Below are 24,871 nucleotides of genomic sequence, written 5' to 3'. Positions count from 1 at the left end.
ACCCAAAACTGGCCCTCCCTTATTGTGCATTTCTATATTTTCAGGAAGCTTCACCAAATAAGCATGTTTCGATAGTTTTTTAAACATTTTTATAATGGATGAGATTATACAGTTCTTTCTTTCTTTATGGGCTACTCTTTCTATTCTGAAACCTTTCTCAGGAGACGCTGTTTTGTGCAGATTTTAAATAGCTAGCTAGCACAGTCATGACATCGTATGATCTGACATTGTAGAAGTGAGCTATTAGTTAGGTTTTGTCTGCTTTAGACCACCCCTACAGTTTGCAATGTCTTCTATCCTGGATGAATACGAGGACTCGCTGAACAGCAGGCACCCTGTGCAACACAGTAGCCGCCTGTCTGCTGCCAACATCGGCATAACACACTCCGGTACTGGGGCAAGGCTACGGGCCTCTCAATTGGGTTTTGATTATGATAAGGCTAGTTGGGACCATCTATATGGTTGAATCTGTGCACCGAATTACTTTCACGTAGCTAATATAATCATTATCGGTATAATGTTTAGCTAGCTTGATACTGATTTGATCATATGGAATCGATTACGTTGGCAATGATGATGATTGACGTACGTGATTAATGATTTTGTCGTAGGTTTCGTGAATGTGAGACTGGAGGAGGAGAAGCCGATGTTCAACAAACAGAGGATTGATTTCTCACCCCCAGAGAAGATCAACCACTTTGCTGTCTGCAACAATCAGCTATGCATGAGTTTAGGGAAGGACACTCTTCTGAGGTAAGGGACACTTTTATCTGCAACACACCCCCCTCCTAGTGATCCAGCGTTATCATGCTCTTGTGAATAGCCCTGTCACCCACGCCTGCCCATTCCACTCTGTGTAAAACGAGCAGAATGTGTGAAGGGTGCAGTTGGTATCTTGATGTGATTGCTAAATGATGGGATTAAAGGCTAAATGATGGGATTAAGAGTTGATCATGTCAGTCATTCAGGGTGATTATGTATAATTGTGGATTGGTGTAATGATGATATTTCATGTCTTGTTGCACAACTTTTTAAAATATCTTCTGAAATAGCTGTGTGTGTTTTCACATAAGATTGTATACCATATTGGTATCTAAGATAAGTGAATTTGATTTTATAAAGGTGTTTTAAGTTTTCCTCTGTATGTTGTTCCAGGATTGACCTTGCCAAGCCGGACCGGCCCAACCAGGTAGAACTGGGGAGAAAGGAAGACATTAGAGTACACAAGCTCTTCCTGGACCCCACAGGTGAGAACCAGGGAGCTCTTCCTGAAACCCACAGGTGAGAACCAGGGAGCTCTTCCTGGAACCCACAGGTGAGAACCAGGGAGCTCTTCCTGGAACCCACAGGTGAGAACTAGGGAGCTCTTCCTGGAACCCACAGGTGAGAACCAGGGAGCTCTTCCTGAAACCCACAGGTGAGAACTAGGGAGCTCTTCCTGGAACCCACAGGTGAGAACCAGGGAGCTCTTCCTGGAACCCACAGGTGAGAACTAGGGAGCTCTTCCTGGAACCCACAGGTGAGAACCAGGGAGCTCTTCCTGAAACCCACAGGTGAGAACTAGGGAGCTCTTCCTGAAACCCACAGGTGAGAACCAGGGAGCTCTTCCTGAAACCCACAGGTGAGAACCAGGGAGCTCTTCCTGGAACCCACAGGTGAGAACCAGGGAGCTCTTCCTGGAACCCACAGGTGAGAACTAGGGAGCTCTTCCTGGAACCCACAGGTGAGAACTAGGGAGCTCTTCCTGGAACCCACAGGTGAGAACCAGGGAGCTCTTCCTGAAACCCACAGGTGAGAACTAGGGAGCTCTTCCTGGACCCCACAGGTGAGAACCAGGGAGATCTTCCTGGACCCCACAGGTGAGAACCAGGGAGCTCTTCCTGGAACCCACAGGTGAGAACCAGGGAGCTCTTCCTGGAACCCACAGGTGAGAACCAGGGAGCTCTTCCTGAAACCCACAGGTGAGAACTAGGGAGCTCTTCCTGGAACCCACAGGTGAGAACCAGGGAGCTCTTCCTGGACCCCACAGGTGAGAACCAGGGAGCTCTTCCTGGAACCCACAGGTGAGAACTAGGGAGTTCTTCCTGGAACCCACAGGTGAGAACCAGGGAGTTCTTCCTGGAACCCACCGGTGAGAACCAGGGAGCTCTTTCTGGACCCCACAGGTGAGAACCAGGGAGCTCTTCCTGGACCCCACAGGTGAGAACCAGGGAGCTCTTCCTGGAACCCACAGGTGAGAACCAGGGAGCTCTTCCTGGAACCCACAGGTGAGAACCAGGGAGCTCTTCCTGGACCCCACAGGTGAGAACCAGGGAGCTCTTCCTGGACCCCACAGGTGAGAACCAGGGAGCTCTTCCTGGACCCCACAGGTGAGAACCAGGGAGCTCTTCCTGGAACCCACAGGTGAGAACCAGGGAGCTCTTCCTGGACCCCACAGGTGAGAACCTGCACAGTATTCCCAGGCAGTAGCAACAGCGCAACTTTAGATCATTAGAAAGCATTTGCCAAAAGCCACAAAATACACCTGAATGGATGTCTGCAAATACTGTATGTAAATATCAAGAGTCCTCTTACATTTTGTGAACTTTACTTTCCTATTGATCAAACAACCATGAAAAGGTAGTCTCTCTATCTCTCTCTCTCTCTCTCTCTTTTATTTATTTATTTATTTATTTATATATATATATATATATATATATATAAGATCAACAACTAATGTTAGCCTGAGCGAGATGAGCTAAAATCTAACCAGGGAACAGTAGATAAACCCTCTCAAACTTTTTTTTGTTGTTGCTTGTAGTTGGCCGTCAGAATTTCGCTGATAAAGATGGGTAATAGTAGCCTGCTTGTCCCAACCCACGTTTTGACAACTGAATGGGAAATTGCCTGCCCTCCCATTTGATCAATGCTAAATGCATTTGGTTTACAACTAAGAGATATGCTAACTGGATAACAGTCGTTCAAGTTCAGCACAGCTAGCAAAGTAATATAAACTCAGCAAACAAAGAAACGTCCTCTCACTGTCAACTGCGTTTATTTTCAGCAAACTTAACGTGTAAATATTTGTATGAACATAACAAGAATCAACAATTGAGCCATAAACTGAAAAAGTTCCACAGACATGTGACTAACAGAAACGGAATAATGTGTCCCTGAACAAAAGTAACAGTCAGTATTTGGTGTGGCCACCATCTGCATTAAGTACTGCAGTGCATCTCCTCCTCATGGACATGGGGGGGGAAATCAGCCAGTCACCCACTGGTCCAATGACATGACATCCTCCCAGCTGTTAGCTCGCTAGCTAACGTTAGGCTCCGTGGTTTTAGCTTGCTACATAAATAGATAAGTTAACCTATTAGTCACTGTATGAATGACTTATGGTCATTGCCCTTGCTTGTTTGATTGTATTGACATTCTCAGCCATAGTTACATTTGTCTGTTTTTGTCCAAAATATTGAGTAATTGAAACTGAAACAGTGCATCCCAAAGGGCTGGAGTACCAGGCCAGCTTTGATTTGCAACCTGATAGCAATATTTGTTGGATTACCAAGAAATGTATTAGTGAACATATATACAGTTGAAGTCGTAAGTTTACATACACCTTAGCCAAATACATTTAAACTCAGTTTTCACAATTCCTGACATTTAATCCTAGTTCCTGTCTTAGGTCAGTTAGGATCACCACTTTATTTTAAGAATGTGAAATGTCAGAATAATAGTAGAGAGAATTATTTATTTCAGCTTTTATTTATTTCATCACATTCCCAGTGGGTCAGATATTGACATGCACTCAATTAGTATTTGGTAGCATTGCATTTAAATTGTTTAACTTGGTTCAAACATTTCGGGTAGCCTTCCACAAGCTTCCCACAATAAGTTTGGTGAATTTTGGCCCATTCCTCCTGACAGAGCTGGTGTAACTGAGTCAGGTTTGTAGGCCTCCTTGCTCGCACACACTTTTTCAGTTCTGTCCACACATTTTCTATAGGATTGCGGTCAGGGTTTTGTGATGGCCACTCCAATACCTTGACTTTGTTGTCCTTAAGCCATTTTGCCACAACTTTGGAAGTATGCTTGGCGTCATTGTCCATTTGGAAGACACATTTGCGACCAAGCTTTAACTTCCTGACTGATGTCTTTAGATGTTGCTTCAATATATCCACATCATTTTCCAGCCTCATGATGCCATCTATTTTGTGAAGTGCACCGGTCCCTTCTGCAGCAAAGCACCCCCACAACATGATGCTGCCATCCCCGTTCTTCACGGTTGGGATGGTGTTCTTCGGCTTGCAAGCCTCCCCCGTTTTCCTCCAAACATAACGATGGTCATTATGGCCAAACAGTTCTATTTTTGTTTCATCAGTCTAGAGGACATTTCTCCAAAAAGTACGATCTTTGTCCCCATGTGCAGTTGCAAACCGTAGTCTGGCTTTTTTTATGGCGGTTTTGGAGCAGTGTCTTCTTCCTTGCTGAGCGGCCTTTCAGGTTATGTCGATATAGGACTCGTTTTACTGTGGATATAAATACTTTTGTACCTGTTTCCTCCAGCATCTTCACAAGGTCCTTTGCTGTTGTTCTGGGATTAATTTGCACTTTTTGCACCAAAGTAAATTAATTTCCAGGAGACAGAACGCGTCTCCTTCCTGAACGGTATGACTGCTGCGTGGACCCATGGTGTTTATACTTGCGTACTATTGTTTGTACAGATGAATGTGGTATCTTCAGGCGTTTGGAAATTGCTCCCAAGGATGAACCAGACTTGTGGAGGTCTACAATTTTCTTCTGAGGTTTTGGCTGGTTTCTTTTGATTTTCCCATGATGTCAAGCAAAGAGGCACTGAGTTTGAAGGTAGGCCTTGAAATACATCCACAGGTACACCTCCAATTGACTCAAATGATGTCAATTAGCCTATCAGAAGCTTCTAAAGCCATGACATAATTTCCTGGAATTTTCCAAGCTGTTTAAAGGCACAGTTAACTTAGTGTATGTAAACTTCTGACCCACTGGAATTGTGATGCAGTGAATTATAAGTGAAATAATCTGTCTGTAAACAATTGTTGGAAAAATGACTTGTGTCATGCACAAAGTAGATATCCTAACTGACTTGCCAAAACTATAGTTTTGTTAACAAGACATTTGTGGAGTGTTTGACAAACGAGTTTTAATGACTCCAACCTAAGTTTATGTAAACTTCTGACTTCAATTGTGTGTGTGTGTATATGTATGTGATATATATATATATTTTATTTATTTATTTATTTATCTACATCAATCTATTCTGCCAACAATTCCTTACTCTACATCATGGAATTTTGAGTAACAAATTACCTCTTTTTAAAGCCTATGAAGTTGGTTGTATCATTAACTGGGATTTTGATATTATCTGATATTATGATTTTCTGTCTGTTTCATATCTGCAAAGTAGTTAAAATGCTGTCAGTTCCACTTTAAATTGACAGTCTGTTGCCCATTTGCCTGTCAGAGTTTTCATAGAGGTTTTTCTCAGGTAAATTTATCACCAAGCTGTTTTTTAAAAATGATTTGTAATTGACGTGAGTAAACATACTAAAGAAGTCATTATGGTTGTTCATCTAAGAACCACAAATGAAGTAAAGAAACGTCTGGACCAATTAAATTACTTTACTCTAACAGGTCTGTTGAAATAGAGGTTATGACGTGACAGTAAACCTACCTGTCTGTCTGTTAAGGTGTCTGTTGAAGTAGAGGTTATGACGTGACAGTAAACCACTGACAGGAAAGAGGGTTTCATATCTGTGTGTTATTGCTGTTTACTACATAGTGTTACATCTCTCAGTACCAGTTGTAACACTGGTCTCCCCTCTCCTTCCCTGCAGGGTCCCACCTGGTGATCTGTCAGTACCAGTTGTAACACTGGTCTCCCCTCTCCTTCCCTGCAGGGTCCCACCTGGTGATCTGTCAGTACCAGTTGTAACACTGGTCTCCCCTCTCCTTCCCTGCACGTCCCACCTGGTGATCTGTCAGTACCAGTTGTAACACTGGTCTCCCCTCTCCTTCCCTGCAGGGTCCCACCTGGTGATCTGTCAGTACCAGTTGTAACACTGGTCTCCCCTCTCCTTCCCTGCACGTCCCACCTGGTGATCTGTCAGTACCAGTTGTAACACTGGTCTCCCCTCTCCTTCCCTGCAGGGTCCCACCTGGTGATTTCTCTCAGTACCAGTGAGTGTCTGTATCTGAACAGGAACACCCAGAAGGTGAGGTCTCTGTCCCGCTGGAGAGGACACCTCATAGAGAGTGTCGGCTGGAACAAGCTAGTGAGGACAGAGACCAACACTGGGCCCATCCTAGTGGGAACCAGCCAGGGAATCATCTTCGAGGCTGAGATCTCTGCTTCAGAGGGAAGCCTGTTTAACACCAACCCCGACCAGTACTTCAAACAGGTCAGTGGTAGGATCTGACTATAAACATATGAGATTATACCGTATCTTCATGTACAGTACCAGTCAAAAGTTTGGACACACCTACTCATTCCAGGGTTTTTTTTTTCTTTCTATTTTCTACATTGTAGAATAATAGTGAAGACATCAGAACTATTAAATAACGCATATGGAATCATGTAGTAATCAAAAAAGTGTTAAACAAATCAAAATATATTTTATATATGAGATTCTTCAAAGTAGCCACTCTTTGCCTTGATGACAGCTTTGCACACTCTTGGCATTCTCTCAACCAGCTTCATGAGGTAGTCACCTGGAATGCATTTCAATTAACAGGTGTGCCTTGTTAAAAGTTAATTTGTGGAATTTCTTTCCTTAATGTGTTTGAGACAATCAGTTGTGTTGTGACAAGGTAGGGGTGGTATACAGAAGATAGCCCTATTTGGTAAAATACCAAGTCCATATCATGGGAAGAACAGCTCAAATAAGCAAAGAGAAACAAGAGTCCATCATTACTGTCAGTCAATCCAGTCGCAAAAAACATCAAGCGCTATGATGAAACTGGCTCTCATGAGGACCGCCACAGGAAAGGAAGACCCAGAGTTACCTCTGCTGCTGAGGATAAGTTCATTTGAAATCGCTCCACAATCACCCGACCTCAACCCAATTGAGATGGTTTGGGATGAGTTGGACCGCAGAGTGAAGGAAAAGCAGCCAACAAGTGCTCAGCATTATGTGGGAAGTCCTTCAAGCAAGACTGTTGGAAAAGCATTCTAGGTGAAGCTGCTTGAGAAAATGCCAAGAGTGTGCAAAGCTGTCATCAAGGCAAAGGGTGGCAACTTTGAAGAATCTCAAATATATTTTGATTTGTTTTACACTTTCTTTTTTTTGGTTACTACGTGATTCCGTATGTGTTATTTCATAGTTTTGATGTCTTCACTATTATTCTACAATGTGCAAAATAGTAAAAAATAAAGAAAAATCCTTGCATGAGTAGGTGTGTACCAACTTTTGACTGGTATTGTATATTCAGAAAATATTCAACAGCCCCCCAAAAATAACAAATGCTGTTAATACTGTATTCTTTTTTAATTTTTTTTGATTGAATTTGAACCAGTGGAAAGCTATGCTAATCAAACCTGTTGAAATTCAAACGAATCAATCCCTGCTGAGATGGTTACATTAATTAATTAATTGGTTACACTCCTTCATGTGAACTTATCCGCAGGCTGAATGCTTTTGTTAACAGCTTTCGCTATCGTGTTTGAAAGTACGTTTGCAAAAAGGAATCCTTTATTATGCTGACTAATGTATGTAATTGAAACACAGGTTCATTCCCTGGAGGAGGACGGGAGGCCTGCTCCAGTATGCTGTATAGAGGTGGAGAGAGGTCCGGAGTCTAAAGTTTTCATCATCGCCACCACCAGGAAGCGTTTGTTCCAGTTCGTAGGTCGTGTGGCGGAGGGATCAGAGCAGCAAGGCTTCAGCTCCATCTTCTCACAGAATCAGGTCTGTTAAAACAACAGGGCCGTGTTGGAAGTTGGACCCTATTCCCTATATAGTCCACTCCTTTAGTCAGAGCCTAGGAGGTACTTTATAACTTGTTATAACCGTATATGAACCCTTTATTATGTCTTGTGACAAGGCTTATAATGTGCTATGTCTACTACTACTACTACTACTACTACTAGGAGCTTCTGCCCAGCTTCCAGGAGTTTCCGTTTAATATGGGCTACAGTGAGATCACCTTCTACACCCCCAAGCTCAGGTCGTGCCCCAAGGCCTTCGCATGGATGATGGGTAACGGAGTTCTCTACGGTCAACTGGACTACGTCAAGCTGGACTCACTGCTCAGTGATGTGCAGGTACTGTTTTTATAATATATTTAGTATACTTTAAGGTTTGATGTGCTGTATTTATCATGTGCTGTAGTGGTAAACTCCCCACAGGTGATATGGGTGTGCTGAAGGTCTATTTGTTACTGGTCTTTAAAAATAATTCTATTGTATTCTAGAAAGTCATACTGCTGCTGCACTTATCATTCTCTCTCTCTCTGTCTGTCTGTCTCTGTCTGTCTCTGTCTGTCTCTTTATTTATTTATTTTATCCCCCCATCAGGTGTGGGACTACACCCCAGACATAGACTTCAGTTTCAACAAGCCCATCTCCATCGTGTTGACTCAGTTTCACTTTCTACTCCTCCTCCCAGACCGCGTCAAAGCGATCTGCACCCTCAACGGACAGGTAGGTGTGCACCAAGCACGCACATAGACGCGACTCTGCCTTTGCTGCTGCTTGCTCTGTGGGGTCCAGGCCGGGTTACTGTGGGGTCCAGGCCGGGTTACTGTGGGGTCCAGGCCGGGCTACTGTGGGGTCCAGGCCGGGCTACTGTGGGGTCCAGGCCGGGCTACTATAAAAGCACTTAAGCTGCGTTCACAAAGGTGGCCCAATTCTGATATTTTTTCCACTAATTGGCCTTTTTGACCAATCACAACGCATCTTTTCACATTATCTCTTTTTCAGAGCTGATTTTATTCTTCAAAAACACGTCAGAATTGGGCTGCCTGTCTAAACTATGATTGAATATTTTACAAATGATCCATCCCAAGAATAAATCACTTTTCTCCCGGGTGACCCGGTATTTCACGGCAAAAGCGTTATAAAGCATTATGTCTGAATTTGATTAGAGCTTTGATCAACATAAATTCTAACCTGATGTTACCCGAGTCTGATATATTAAATACATTTAATTAGCCCTACATTAACCACATTTCATGAGCCCAAACCCCCAAAAAGGCCAAATGATCGTTCCTTTATCCAGTACGTATATGAATTGGCTACAGCACGTTACACACGACAGAAAAACATAAATGATATAGCTAGCTATATGCTCTCTTGGGTAAATAAAAAACATAAATGATATAGCTAGCTATATGCTCTCTTGGGTAAATAAAAAACATAAATGATATAGCTAGCTATGTGCTCTCTTGGGTAAATAAAAAACATAAATGATATAGCTAGCTATATGCTCTCTTGGGTAAATAAAAAACATAAATGATATAGCTAGCTTTATGCTCTCTTGGGTAAATAAAAAACAAATGATATAGCTAGCTATGTGCTCTCTTGGGTAAATAAAAAAAAACATAAATGATATAGCTAGCTATGTGCTCTCTTGGGTAAATAAAAAACATAAATGATATATCTAGCTATATGCTCTCTTGGGTAAATAAATGCAACTAGCTCTAGAAGGCTGATCGTTTTTCTTGCGAACTGTATTTCTTTATTGTATTATACTGTGTTATATGGACTGGAATTACACACGTTGTTCCAAACCACGATGAGGCAGAAGAGAACATGTGATTCTGGTGCAGCACATGCCACCTACAAAGTTACAAGTATAGGCAAGCGGATTTGATTTACATTTTTTAATATAATAGGGTATGTTTGTAAAATGAGTAGGTTGACGCATATTTACCTTTCATAATGTTATTATCCTACCTCCTTTTTTTTTCTCTCTCTAGTGTTGCTTCATACCTTCCTTGCTTTCAACAAATTTAAATATGTTTCGTTGTCCTTCTCGTCATCGTTCTAATGACATCCTTGAATAATATAGGAGTAGAATTAGATGCAGAAGGTTTTCACTTCTCTTCAGGAAGTAGCCTACCGCCATCGTGCGTTCGCTCTTCTTTCAAACTACCCGTCAGTACTATAGGCTGCTGTATTTAACATTCAGAAAACAAGAGCTTGCGTCCCTCTTTTGAATAGTCTATTGGTATAAGAAATGCAAAAAAAAGAAGAAAATAACTATGTCCAGCAATCTATTTTAGTCTAGCTTTTGGGACTTGCAAGAGCCTTTTTTTTTTTAAGGAGGGGCCCCAGTGGAGCAGGTACTTTGCGTATCAGTTATCAGCATATTATACATAACTCATCATTAATTAGCTAAATATAAGGCTAGTACTGCATTGAATGTATTACCTGAAGGAGGTAGGCTAGGACTTCTAGCCATGTCTCTCTATCTCAGTCTAGAACAGGATGATCTATTCTAGTTGCCATTTGAGTTGATGGAGAGAGAAACTGCGAGGGAGTGCATTGATTTAAAAGCAACGATATTTGACTGATTGGCTGTTTTTTTTTTTTTACGCTGCAGCTGCAATTTTAAAATATATATTATCTTTACAATTAAATAAAACAAGGTGATCACCAAAATCCAGATGGAGATGTGTAAATTAGATGTTCGTTTGGTCTTTGTATTATTGTAGCATAGGCTATGCTGCAGTAAATGTAGGCCTACCTGTTACAGACGGGCCGTCTGTCCCCCCACTCTGAGACGGGCCCCACTCTGAGACGGGCCCCACCCTGAGACGGGCTGTCTGTCCCCCACCCTGAGACGGGCTGTCTGTCCCCCACCCTGAGAGGGGTGTCTGTCCCCACCCTGAGCGTTGATTCATCATGCAGGGGCCGTAGAGAAGCTAGATTTGGACACATCATATAATTGAACAGTTCCATTTCAAACCACGCTGTTCATATAAATCATTTTCATTTTATTTACCGGTTTCTCCAGTTATTTCACCCCGGGAAAAAGGAGTGGTTTTGGGTGGTGAATTCTGATACATTTCATTAAAGTGGGTTTCCGCCATTCAACCCTAGTCTAAACACAGTCTTAGTGACAACTGCTGATGTTGGATTTGTCCAAAATGGCACCCTATTCCCTATGTAGTGCAGTTCTTTTGACCCCCTTTATGAATACATTCATTTGATTTATGTATGTCTGTATTGATTGATTTGAATGATGTATGTATTGATTGATTGATGGATGTCTGGATTGATGGATGTCTGGATTGATGGATGGATGTCTGGATTGATGGATGGATGTCTGGATTGATGGATGGATGTCTGGATTGATGGATGTATGTCTGGATTGATGGATGTATGTCTGGGTTGATGGATGTATGTCTGGGTTGATGGATGGATGTCTGGTTTGATGGATGGATGTCTGGGTTGATGGATGGATGTCTGGGTTGATGGATGGATGTCTGGCTTGATGGATGGATGTCTGGCTTGATGGATGGATGTCTGGCTTGATGGATGGATGTCTGGATTGATGTCTGGATGGATGGATGGATGTCTGGATGAATGTATGAATGGATTGATGTATGAATGGATTGATGTATGAATGGATTGATGTATGAATGGATTGATGTATGAATGGATTGATGTATGAATGGATTGATGTATGAATGGATTGATGTATGAATGGATTGATGTATGAATGTCTGGATTGATTGATGTATGAATGTCTGGATTGATTGATGTATTGATGTCTGGATTGATTGATTGATGTCTGTATGGATGTCTGGATTGATTGATGTCTGTATGGATGTCTGGATTGATTGATGTATTGATTGATGGATGGATTGATGTATTGATTGATGGATGGATGTATTGATTGATTTATTGATTGATTGATTGATTGATTGACAGGTGGTGTACGAAGATGTGTTCCCTGATAAGTTCGGCACTCTGAAGAAGATGATCAAGGACCCAGCAGGAGGCCTGGTGTGGATCTACACTGAGAAGGCCGTCTTTAGGTTCGTTTTACTTATTTATTTTTCTTCGTTGTTTTAGTCAACTTAGCACATGCTCCTACTCAGAGAGACTTACAATCAGTGCATTCAACCAGGATCAGTAGAACAACCACATCACAGCTGTCGCTAGTTAAACCCTGTTCAGCCGTTACCTGTGGAATCAGACTAGATCTGCCGTCGCTAGTTAAACCCTGTTCAGCTGTTATCTGTGGAATCAGACTAGATCTGCCGTCGCTAGTTAAACCCTGTTCAGCCGTTATCTGTGGAATCAGACTAGATCTGCCGTTGCTAGTTAAACCCTGTTCAGCCGTTATCTGTGGAATCAGTGCTAGAAACAAAAGACGGGTGAGAGTGTGAAAGACAAGTACAACAATCAGGGTTTTTTTCTCTCTCTCAATCCAGATACCACATCCAGAGAGAAGCCAGGGATGTGTGGCAGATGTACATGAGCATGAACAAGTTTGACCTGGCTAAGGAGTACTGCCGGGACCGGCCAGAGTGCATGGACACGGTCCTGGCTAAGGAGGCAGAACACTGCTTCCAGGACAAACGCTACCTGGAGAGTGCTAAGTGCTACGCTCTGACCCAGAATTACTTTGAGGAGATTGCGTTGAAGTTCATCGAGGCGAAACAGGAAGAAGCTCTGAAAGAGTTCCTTCTGAAGAAACTCAACAACCTGAAGCAGGTAGGATGTTTTTGGTGACTTAGTCGGTCCAAAATGGCACCCTTTGGTTCCTGGTCAAAAGTAGTGCACTATATAGGGAATAGGCTCCCATTTGGGGCAAAGATGTATTTTGTTGTGTGATCTGAGGTAACTTGTAACTAAACTCTTTTGTATAATTTGTTTTTAACTATTTTGTATGGACTGTATTTTTGATCATGTTTACCTCTAAGTTTGATTGATTAATTGGAACAGAGTGAGAAGACCCAGATCACCTTACTGGTCACCTGGCTGACTGAGCTCTACCTGAACCGCCTGGGGCTTCTACAATCAGATGAGGGGAAACATGGGATGTTCCAGGAGACACGTGATGAGTTCCGGAAGTTTCTCACTAGTTCCAAACACAAGGAGTGTCTCTATAACAACCGTACGACCATCTATGACCTGTTGGCTAGCCACGGCAACGTGGACGACATGGTCTACTTCTCTGTCATCATGCAGGTATTTTATGATGCAATTTATCCAGGGTTGGGCTCAATTCTATTTCAATTCTAGTCAATTCAGAAAGTGAACCAAATTTCTCTCTCGCGCTCTCTCCCTCTCTCTCTAATATTATTTAAAACACAATACAACCACATGTGGATAATGCATTTAAAATCGAGGATGACAAAAAAAAAAGTTAGAAAACTTATTTCCATTGGGGTCCTCTTAAATAAATGTCTCTAATCATTAACACACAACAGTATATTGCAGGCTGAAGATTGACCGTCTCAGTGGGCTTGGGATGAGGTTGAGACAGTTTGGACGGAAAAGGCCATGTATGTTCAGTGGAGGGGTCATCGATGGGACAGGCAAGAAGAAGAAACGAAGACAGTCTGAAAAAAACTGTCCCGGAGCTCTTCAACACCTGCTTCTCTGGATGTCCAGTCACTCCATTGGAGCCACTTTTCTGGTGCCGGTCCTTCATTTCCAGGAGTGTAGCACCCACCTGGGTGATGCCACGGCTGCTGAAAAATGCACGAAAAGCCACCACATCTTGGCAGTGGTTAGGAGCATTCCCTGAACAGTCCCCGACCTTCCTCTGCTACCTCTGGACACAGAATGCAGTCCTTGGTGTAATACTTCCAAACAGATTCAACAAAAAGCCACATTATTTGAATCCAAAGAGCCAGCTAGCTAGCTAACAAGTCTAAATACTTTTCATCATGATTCAGCAACTCTGAGAGTCAAGACCGTAGGATATGGTGAACAAACCCTAGAGCAGCCAAAATCACCCCAAAAAGTATTAAAAATGCAACAAAAAAAACCCACTTAAAAAAAGATATGAACAATATTTACAGAGCTCACCTAGGCTACCTTAGAACCAAATTCCAATTCCACATTTTTCTAATTGAAGAGAATTGGAATTTCATTGTATTTCCTGAATTAACTGGAATTGAAATAGAATTGACCCCAAACCTGCTATTCATTCATGGTATTGTATTGTGGTACTTATTGCTGCTCTCTCTTGGTTGTCTCTAACAGCGTTCATTTTGTCAATAACTATGATGTAAATACTCAGCAGTGACCTATTTTTCCGAACTAAAACTATGGCGATAACGAGTCGATATGCCCCGGGGGAAAAAAACGATGAACTATTACAAATGGCTTTTCATTTTAGTCTACAAAAATTTGACAAGACGAGAATTCCACATGAGACTAATGGACATTTAATTTGACATGAAGCTCCTTTTCATGCATGCAGAATATTGGCTTTCTTTCAGCTGCGCCGTCTGATTGAGCTGATCTGCCGGCTCTCCCACACAGCTCCCAGGCGGTCGCTTCAGTCACTCTCCCGCACAGCTCCCAGGCGGTCGCTTCAGTCACTCTCCCGCACAGCTCCCAGGCGGTCGCTTCAGTCACTCTCCCGCACAGCTCCCAGGCGGTCGCTTCAGTCACTCGTCAATCTTTGGAATTGATGTGAATCCAGGACACTGGACTTGTCACTGCCTTCAACTAGAAACTAGTTTACTCTCTCTCTTTCTTTCATGTAGGCTATTTTTGATTTGATCACAAAACAAACTATATTTTCCCATGTGCATTGTAATTCATTAATCTGTGTTCAAATTGTATTGATCACATGCATCGAATACAACTGATGTAGACTTTACTGTGAAATGCTAGCTTATGAAAAATAAAATTGTAACTAACACGAGGAATAAAATACACAAAAATGGAGCTATATACAGGAAGTACCAGTACCAGATCAATGTGGAGCTATATACAGGGAGTACCAGATCAATGTGGAGCTATATACAGGGAGTACCAGTACCAGATCAATGTGGAGCTATATACAGGGAGTACCAGATCAATGTGGAGCTATATACAGGGAGTACCAGATCAATGTGGAGCTATATACAGGGAGTACCAGATCAATGTGGAGCTATATACAGGGAGTACCAGTACCAGATCAATGTGGAGCTATATACAGGGAGTACCAGATCAATGTGGAGCTATATACAGGGAGAGTACCAGATCAATGTGGAGCTATATACAGGGAGTACCAGTACCAGATCAATGTGGAGCTATATACAGGGAAGTACCAGATCAATGTGGAGCTATATACAGGGAGTACCAGTACCAGATCAATGTGGAGCTATATACAGGGGCAGTACCAGATCAATGTGGAGCTATATACAGGGGTACAGTACCAGATCAATGTGGAGCTATATACAGAGAGTACCAGATCAATGTGGAGCTATATACAGGGAGTACCAGTACCAGATCAATGTGGAGCTATATACAGGGAGTACCAGTACCAGATAAATGTGGAGCTATATACAGGGAGTACCAGTACCAGATCAATGTGGAGCTATATACAGGGAGTACCAGTACCAGATCAATGTGGAGCTATATACAGGGAGTACCGGAGTACCAGATCAATGTGGAGCTATATACAGGGAGTACCAGTACCAGATCAATGTGGAGCTATATACAGGGAGTACCAGTACCAGATCAATGTGGAGCTATATACAGGGAGTACCAGTACCAGATCAATGTGGAGCTATATACAGGAAGTACCAGATCAATGTGGAGCTATATACAGGGAGTACCAGTACCAGATCAATGTGGAGCTATATACAGGGAGTACCAGATCAATGAGGAGCTATATACAGGGAGTACCAGATCAATGTGGAGCTATATACAGGGAGTACCAGATCAATGTGGAGCTATATACAGGGAGTACCAGTACCAGATCAATGTGGAGCTATATACAGGGAGTACCAGTACCTGATCAATGTGCAGAGATGTATTTGAGGTGTATATACACTACATGACCAAAAGTATGAGGACACCTGCTCGTCTATCTCTTTCCATAATCATGGGCGTTAACATGGAGTTGGTCCCCCCTTTGCTGCTATAGCAGCCTCCACTCTTCTGGGAAGGCTTTATACTAGATGTTGGAACATTGCTGTGGGGACTTGTTTCCATTCAGCCACAAGAGCATTAGTGAGGTCGGGCACCGATGTTGTGCGATTAGGCCTGGCTCGCAGTCGGCATTCCAATTCATCCCAAAGGTGTTAGATGGGATTGAGGTCAGGGCTCTGTGCAGGCCAGTCAAGTTCTTCCACACCGATCTCAACAAACCATTTCTGTATGGACCTCGCTTTGTACACGGGGGCATTGTCATGCTGAAACAGGAAAGCTCCTTCCCCAAACTGTTGCCACAAAGTTGGAAGCACAGAATCGTCTAGAATGTCATTGTATGCTGTAGCATTAAGATTTCCCTTCACTGGAACTAAGTGGCCTAGCCCGAACCATGAAAAACTCAGACCAGTATTCCTCCTCCACCAAACCTTACAGTTGGCACTATGCATCCTGGTCTTTGCCAAATCCAGATTCATCCGTCGGACTGCCCCAGATGGTGAAGCGTAGAAATGTTTTGGTACCCTTGACCAGATCTGTGCCTTGACACAATTCTGTCTCGGAGCTCTACGACAATTCCTTCGACATGGTTTGGTTTTTGCTCTGACATGTACTGTCAACCTTATATAGATAGGTGTGTGCCTTTCCAAATCATGTCCAATCAATTGAATTTACTCCAAGTTGTAGAAACATCTCAAGGATGATGAATGGAAACAGGATGCACCTGAGCTCAGTTTCAAGTCTCATAGCAAAAGGTCTTTAATTTTTACTAAATGTGCAAAGATTTGTGTGTAGAATGAGGAATTTTGTTTATTTAATACATTTTAGAATAATGTTGTAACGTAACAAAATGTGAGGAAAAAATCCAGGGGTCTGAATACTTTCCGAAAGCACTTTGTATGTGTGTTGCCACTCTTGCGCCGCGGAACGCAAATGTGAGTTGTGGTTGCTATTTTCCTATGGATAAAATGAATGGTATTTGTTGAATATTAGGAGTACAGTATTATTTCTTGCATTTTTGTCCAGCTCAAATTCTCATTTTTTTCAAGGAAGGCACTGTTATATTCCCTCCTTGACGGTTATGATGGGGAGAAAAACAGAGGTGTAAAATTTTGAACCTGTAGCCAAAGCTTTATAGCCTGTATGGTTAATTATGGTTGGCATTGGTTACAATCTGCCACAATATCAATGTTACCAGCTAAGGGATAGTAGGCCTAGTTGGACAAGGCTATCTGAATGTGCACATGATGGAAGTTAGAGGTAACCTCAATATTCATTATTAGATCACTAATATGGCTGTGACTAAAACTAGACAAATTATCCATAGTTTTATGTCGACTGATGATAACTAAAACTAACAAAGGATGAAATTACAAAAATTTGACCTAAAAACTAAGTTTTTTTTTTAAGACTCAAACTAAATCTAAACTAGGCGCTCAAATTAACACCGGCCTTCTAATGTTACGGACATTTTATGCCACTTTATTTCCTGTTTTGTATAAAGTATGTCTTTTATCTGTTGCTGTTTTGACATTTTCTGTGATTTTAAGAAAGATATGGATTCTATCTTCTCTCTCTAGGACTATGAGAGGGTGATCTCCCACCACTGTCAGCATGATGACTATAGCGCCGCCCTGGAGGTGCTCTCTAAGCACTGCGACGAGAAGCTCTTCTATAAGTTCTCCCCCATCCTCATGCAACACATACCTAAGAATGTGATACAATGATTTTTAACCGCTTGCATTGAAATGTTTTGTTGTTGTTGTTGTTATTATTATTATCGTCTTTGTGCGTTCAAGTACAATGCAATTCAGTTTCACATGCCAAACAATACCATACTTTATATTCCATTTTCATGGAAAATCATGGCATGTAAAGTGCAGATTTGTTTATTCGTGAATAATTAATTGAAATTGAATTAATTAATGAACAATAAATATACCTTTTTTAATAACCATAAAAGGTGGTGGATGCCTGGATCCAGATGGGTAGCAGACTGGAGCCTAAGAAGCTGATCCCAGCCCTGGTCAACTACAGTCAGATGGGTTCAACACAACAGATCAACGAGACCATCCGTTACATGGAGTTCTGTGTCTACCAGCTCGCTGTGACAGAAGAGGCCATACACAACTACCTGCTGTCCCTCTACGCCATGTACAAACCTGATAGTCTCTTGTGGTATTTGGAACAGGTAGGTTCAAGGCTGTGAACGTCCCAAATGGCACCCTGTTTCCTATATATAGCACCTTACTTTTCACCAAGGACACGCAGACCAAACGTCTTGATAATTGTGGAATTGACTTTTTTTTGGTCTAATGACGTGTTTAAATTTTATTCTAGTTTACTCTTTTTTATTTATTAATTAATTAATTTATTGGAAACGTACAATATACTTGCAGTGAAGCCATTCAATAACTACATCATACCAGTCATCCAACAGATTCCCATTCAGAGCGACACACAGAAACATCCATAATGACGTGTTTAGATTTTATTCTAGTTTACTCTTAAGTGTCCTTGGGTATCTTGAATGTAAATCAAATATAATATTAGTTTATTTGTATTATTATTATTTTTTACTATTATTATTATTAACACACAAACATATATTATTAATAAATCAAATGTGTTGTTATTATTGACAGGCTGGGACCCACTTGTCAGACATCCGCTATGATTTAAAGTATGCTCTGAGGCTGTGTGCTGAACATGGTTACCTCCAGGCCTGTGTTCTGGTCTATAAGATCATGGAGCTGTATGAGGAAGCTGTCGATCTGGCCCTACAAGTGAGTGTCTTGGCTAATGTTTTGATGACTATGTAGCTAAAACTGTTGATCATTTGATATTAACAGGATATTGCAAGATAAGAATGTGCGAATAGTGGGCTACACCATCAATATATACAGACATTATCTCAATATATACAGACATTATCTCAATATGTACAGACATTATGTCAACATATGCACATACATTATCTCAATATACATGCATACATTATCTCAATATACACTACCGTTCCAAAGTTTGGGGTCACTTAGAAATCTCCTTGTTTTTGAAAGAAAATCGCATTTTTTGTCCATTTAAAATAACATCAAATTGATCAGAAATACAGTGTAGACATTGTTAACAACATTGTTGTTCAGTCTATGATTTGATATTTGATAGAGCAGTCTGACTTAGCGATGGTAGGCAGCAGCAGGCTCGTAACCATTCATTCAAACAGCACCTTCGTGCGTTTTGCCAGCAGCTCTTCGCAATTATTCAAGCATATCAACTCCCAAGATTAGGCTGGTGTAACCGATGTGAAATGGCTAGCTAGTTTGCGGGTGCGCGCTAATAGCGTTTCAAACGTCACTTGCTCTGAGACTTGGAGTAGTTGTTCCCCTTGCTCTACATGGGTAACGCTGCTTCGAGGGTGGCTGTTGTCAATGTGTTCCTGGTTCGAGCCCAAGGAGGGGCGAGGAGAGGGACGGAAGCTATACTGTTACACTGGCAATACTAAAGTGCCTATATGTAACGGCTGTCGTAGAAAGGGGACCAAAGCGCAGCGTGTTGATTGCTCATGATGAATATTTATTTTAACTCGGAACACTAAAGAAAAAATAACAAAGAGAAAACGAAAGCGCACAGTTCTGTCAGGTACAGAAAACTAAACAGAAGACAACTACCCACAAACACAGGTGGGAAAAGGCTGCCTAAGTATGATTCCTAATCAGAGACCACGATAGACAGCTGCCTCTGATTAGGAACCATACTCGGCCCAAAACAAAGAAATACAAAACATAGAATGCCCACCCCACACCCTGACCTAACAAAATAGAGAAATAACCCGTCTCTCTCAGGTCAGGGCGTGACACTATAAGAACATCCAATAGTCAAAGGTATATGAAATACAAATCGTATAGAGAGAAATAGTCCTATAATTCCTATAATAACTACAACCTAAAACTTCTTACCTGGGAATATTGAAGACTCATGTTAAAAGGAACCACCAGCTTTCATATGTTCTCATGTTCTGAGCAAGGAACTTAAACGTTAGCTTTTTTACATGGCACATATTGCACTTTTACTTTCTTCTCTAACACTTTGTTTTTGCATTATTTAAACCAAATTGAACATGTTTCATTATTTATTTGAGGCTAAATTGATAGTATTTATGTATTATATTAAGTTAAAATAAGTGTTCATTCAGTATTGCTGTAATTGTCATTATTACAAATACATTTGTAAAAAAATCGGCCGATTTAATCGGTATCGGCTTTTTGTAAGGCCCCCAATAATCGGTATCAGCGTTGAAAAATCATAATCGGTCGACCTCTAGTGTGGACCATGATAGATCCTGAGTGATGTGGACACTGAGGAACTTGAAGCTCTCGATCCGCTCCACTACAGCCCCGTCGACGTGAATGGGGGTGTGCTCTGCCCACCGTTTCCTGTAGTCCACGGTCAGTTCCTTTGTCTTACTGACGTTGAGGGAGAGGTTGTTGTTGTTCTGGCACCACACTGCTAGGTATCTGACCACCTCCCTATAGGCTGTCTCATCATCGTCGGTCATCAGGCCTACCACCGCCATGTCGTCAGCAAACTTAATGATGGTGTTGGAGTCGTGTTTGGCCACGCAGTCATGGGTGAACATGGAGTACAGGAGGGGACTAAGCACGCACCCCTGAGGGGCCCCTGTGTTGAGGATCAGCATGGCAGATGTTGTTGCCTACCCTTACCACCTGGCGGCGGCCCGTCAGGAAGTTCAGGTTCCAGTTGCAGAGGAAGGTGTTTAGTCCCAGGGTTCTTAGCTTAGTGAATAGCTTTGTGGGCACTATGGTGTTGAACGCTGAGCTGTAGTCAATGAACAGCATTGTCACAAAGGTGTTGCTCTTGTCCAGGTGGGAAAGGGCAGTGTGGATCTGTTGGGGTGGTGAATTGGACTGTGTCTATGGTGTCTGGGATGATGATGTTGATCTGAGCCATGACCAGCCTTTCAAAGAATTCCATTGCTACAGATGTGAGTGCTACAGGGCGAAAGTCATTTAGACAGGTTACCTTGGCGTTCTTGGGGACAGGGACTATGGTGGTCTGCTTGAAACATATAGGATTTACAGACTGGGTCAGGGAGAGATTGAAAACATCAGTGAAGACACTTGCCAGCTGGTCAGCTCATGCTCTGAGAATGTGTCCTGGTAATCCGTCTGGCCCCGCGGCCTTGTGAATGTTAACCTGTTGAAAGGTCTTACTCACATCTGCTACAGAGAGTGTGATCACACAGTCATCTGGGACAGCTGGTGCTCTCATGCATGGTTCAGTGTTGCTTGCCTCGAAGCCAGCATAGAAGGCATTTTGCTCATCTGGTAGGCTCGCTTCACTGGGCAGCTCGTGGTTTCCATTTGTAATCCGTGATAGTATGCAAGCCCTGCCACATTCAACGACCGTCAGAGCCGGTGTAGTAGGATTCGATCTGAGTTCTCGATTCACGCTTTGCCTGTTTGATGGTTTGTCGTAGAGCGTAGCGGGATTTCTTATAAGCATCTGGATTAGTGTCCCGCTCCTTGAAAACCGTTCCTCAAGCGGCTGGTGCTTCTCCTGTGCTGTTTCTCCTTCCAGGTGGATGTGGACTTGGCCAAGACGTGTGCTGACCTGCCTGAGGATGATGAGGAGTTGAGGAAGAAGTTGTGGCTGAAGATCGCCCGTCACGTGGTGCAAGAGGAGAAGGATGTGAAGAAGGCCATGAACTGTCTGTCCAGCTGTAACCTGCTCAAGATCGAAGACATACTGCCCTTCTTCCCAGACTTCGTCACCATAGACCACTTTAAGGTAATACTGTCATCAAATATTTAGGATCTAAACAAACAAACACACAAACATATGAGACAGTATTTACCTTGGAGCTTGAACTTTTGGGGACTATTCTATTGTTTCCATTGTACCAGCCAAACCAAATGTTTTTAAGTATGTAATCTTGGCACCTGACCCAAATCTCAGCTTCTAGTAAGTATTTGACATGTATTTGTTTTTATGTCCCTCCACACCACCCCCCCCCCCTCTCCCTCCCTGCAGGAGGCTATCTGCAGCTCTTTAGAGGAATACAACCAGCATATAGACGAGCTGAAGCAGGAGATGGAAGAGGCGACGGAGAGCGCCAAGCGGATCAGAGAGGACATCCAGGAGATGAGGAACAAGTACGGGGTGGTGGAGAGCCAGGAGAAATGTGCTGCCTGTGACTTCCCCCTCCTCAACAGACCCTTCTATCTATTCCTCTGTGGACACATGTTCCATTACGACTGCCTTTTCCAAGAGGTCAGTATGCAAACCAATTTAATTTGACCTTTGACCCGATTTCAAGAACAGTTAGCTTACGATATATACCAGTAGGTTAGTAGCACATCCTTTTTTCTCTTGAACTTTGACCCGATTTAAAGAATAGTTAGCCAACAATGTATTGCAGCAAACAGAGGGTCATTGGGTCATTACTGTATATCTATTTGTAAATGATGTACGCTACATACACAATGAAAAAGGCTTGGAGGAGGATATCCCCAAAAATGTATCTTCTTCCCCCAGGAGATTCAGTAGTTCAATAGCGGTTTTTATTTTTTTATTTTTTATTCACTAGTTATCTTGTATGGAGCTCACATACTGTAACAGTGGGTCTTTTCCTTAGGTGAGCCCTCACCTGTCCACCTACAAGCAGACTAAACTAGATGAGATGCAGAAGAAGCTGGCTGCCGCCACTCAGACCTCCAAGTCCCGCCACCGCCCCGCCCCAAAGGAGGAGGAGGGGGGCGACACTGACACCAGCCTGGGGAAAGGAAGCGCCGGGGTCAGCCGAGAGCAGATCAAGTCCGACATCGATGACATCATCGCCTGCGAGTGTGTGTACTGCGGCGAGCTGATGATCAAGTCGATCGACAAGCCGTTTATTGAGCCACAGAAGTACGAGGAGGAAAAGTCCAGCTGGCTCTGAAATGGATGGTTGGGACCCGCCTGAAACTGGACAGGATTGAGGTGGCTCTCTGAATGGAACGGGTCTGAAATGGACTTGAGCTGCCATTTTCTGAAAATGACAGGTGAAATGAAGTGGGACTGTAACTGGTCTGAAATGGGCTGTCTGAACTCTTGAGTGAAATAGACTTGTCTATTTCAGAAATGTCTGAAATGATGACTGAAATGCGCAACAGCTGTCTGAAATGGAATGGAATATCTCTCTGTGGTAATGGGAAGTGTAGCCACCGCTGCACAGTGCCTGGTGATGGATAGACACAGGAGAGGGGAAGGAATGAGGGATCTCCTTTGTAACATCAAATCAAAAGTTATTTGTCACATGCGCCGAAGACAACAGGTGTTGACCTTACAGTGAAATGCTTACTGACAAGCCCTTAACCAACAATGCAGTTTTAAGAAAATACCAACAACAATAAAAGTAAGAGATAAGAATAACAAATAATTAAAGAGCAGCAGTAAATAACAATAGCGGGGCTATATACAGGGTATTACGGTACAGAGTCAATGTGGAGGCTATATACAGGGGGTACCGGTACAGAGTCAATGTGGAGGCTATATACAGGGGTTACCGGTACAGAGTCAATGTGGAGGCTATATACAGGGGGTACCGGTACAGAGTCAATGTGGAGGCTATATACAGGGGGTACCGGTACAGTATACTGGTACAGAGTCAATGTGGAGGCTATATACAGGGAGTACCGGTACAGAGTCAATGTGGAGGCTATATACAGGGGTACCGGTACAGAGTCAATGTGGAGGCTATATACAGGGGGTACCGATACAGAGTCAACGTGGAGGATATATACAGGGGGTACCGGTACAGAGTCAATGTGGAGGCTATATACAGGGGATACCGGTACAGAGTCAACGTGGAGGATATATACAGGGGGTACCGGTACAGAGTCATTTTTCTGCTAAGCTTCAGACTGTGCTGAGGCTTTGTTAGTCTCTCACATACATTTCTTAATCAGACGTTACGACAGTAGAACAGTTTACCGTCTTTACACTCAAATCTGTCTGAATTAACAAAACAACTCTGAAATTGTCTCTGAAATTAGATTTTATAAATTCAGATGTATTAATCTCAACTGGTATTAGCTAATTCCACTGGCTAGTGATATGAAGAGTACTACAGAATGAATGCGATGAATTACTCATGTTGTTGTTATTTGTGTCACTTGTGGCGTCATGACAACTTCCTTCACCCCTGTTTCTATTGGCTGGCAGTGTATTCTGTTGTGACTCTATCAGGTCAATTTAACCACACTTTGCTATGGTTTGCTAAATGCACTTATGAAAATTAAACAAATGTTTCAAATGAGTCTTTTGAATTGTTATATTTCAAGTGTTTGAATGTTATGAATTCCTCGGATGGAGTGAGAGACCTATCTGAAAGTCAAAAATATGAACATTTTTAAATTTGGATTTTATTCTGGGGATTGAGTGAGACGCCTTCCCCTCATAAATATGCAGCAACTGACAGGGAAATGGCCTAGTACTTCAGTTGTGTTTTACATTGTCATACATGTACAAGCATTTTCTCTGCACTGTTGCACCTCTTTGAAAAGTGAGTGTGAAGGTTGTAAAATATATTCAAATATATTATATGTTTCAGGTACATATTGATGATGTTAACAGTTACATGGCAACATGCCTTGTGCAATTTATAGCTCATATCAAATCAGTCATAAAATCGCCCCAGTAAATAACAATAGTAAGCGGCTTGTGATACTTCCTTTTGAGTGATGGAACATGTAATCTTCAGGAGGAGCAGACTCCGCCAACAGAGTAGGCTCAGAAACGATA

The 24,871-nt window shown here is 42.4% G+C and overlaps 1 protein-coding gene across 1 annotated transcript; it reads left to right on the top strand.

The window, feature by feature from the left end:
* On the top strand, nucleotides 1–23,624 carry LOC106571062 (vacuolar protein sorting-associated protein 18 homolog). Its single transcript, XM_045695548.1, has 16 exons — nucleotides 1–389; nucleotides 612–753; nucleotides 1,156–1,247; nucleotides 6,169–6,419; nucleotides 7,746–7,925; nucleotides 8,108–8,281; nucleotides 8,534–8,659; nucleotides 11,897–12,003; nucleotides 12,403–12,685; nucleotides 12,917–13,162; nucleotides 17,647–17,781; nucleotides 18,030–18,257; nucleotides 18,712–18,852; nucleotides 21,668–21,877; nucleotides 22,121–22,360; nucleotides 22,725–23,624. The coding sequence occupies exons 1-16, from the start codon at nucleotides 287–289 to the stop codon at nucleotides 23,025–23,027; spliced, it is 2,961 nt and encodes a 986-aa protein (XP_045551504.1). The 5' UTR covers nucleotides 1–286; the 3' UTR covers nucleotides 23,028–23,624.
* Nucleotides 23,625–24,871: the final 1,247 nt, after the last annotated feature.

Source organism: Salmo salar, chromosome ssa15, assembly GCF_905237065.1.
Source record: "Salmo salar chromosome ssa15, Ssal_v3.1, whole genome shotgun sequence".
In the NCBI taxonomy this organism is placed as follows: Eukaryota; Metazoa; Chordata; class Actinopteri; order Salmoniformes; family Salmonidae; genus Salmo; species Salmo salar.
The sequence above is the reverse complement of the archived record's forward strand: the minus strand, read 5'-3'. Positions and strand labels throughout refer to the sequence as shown.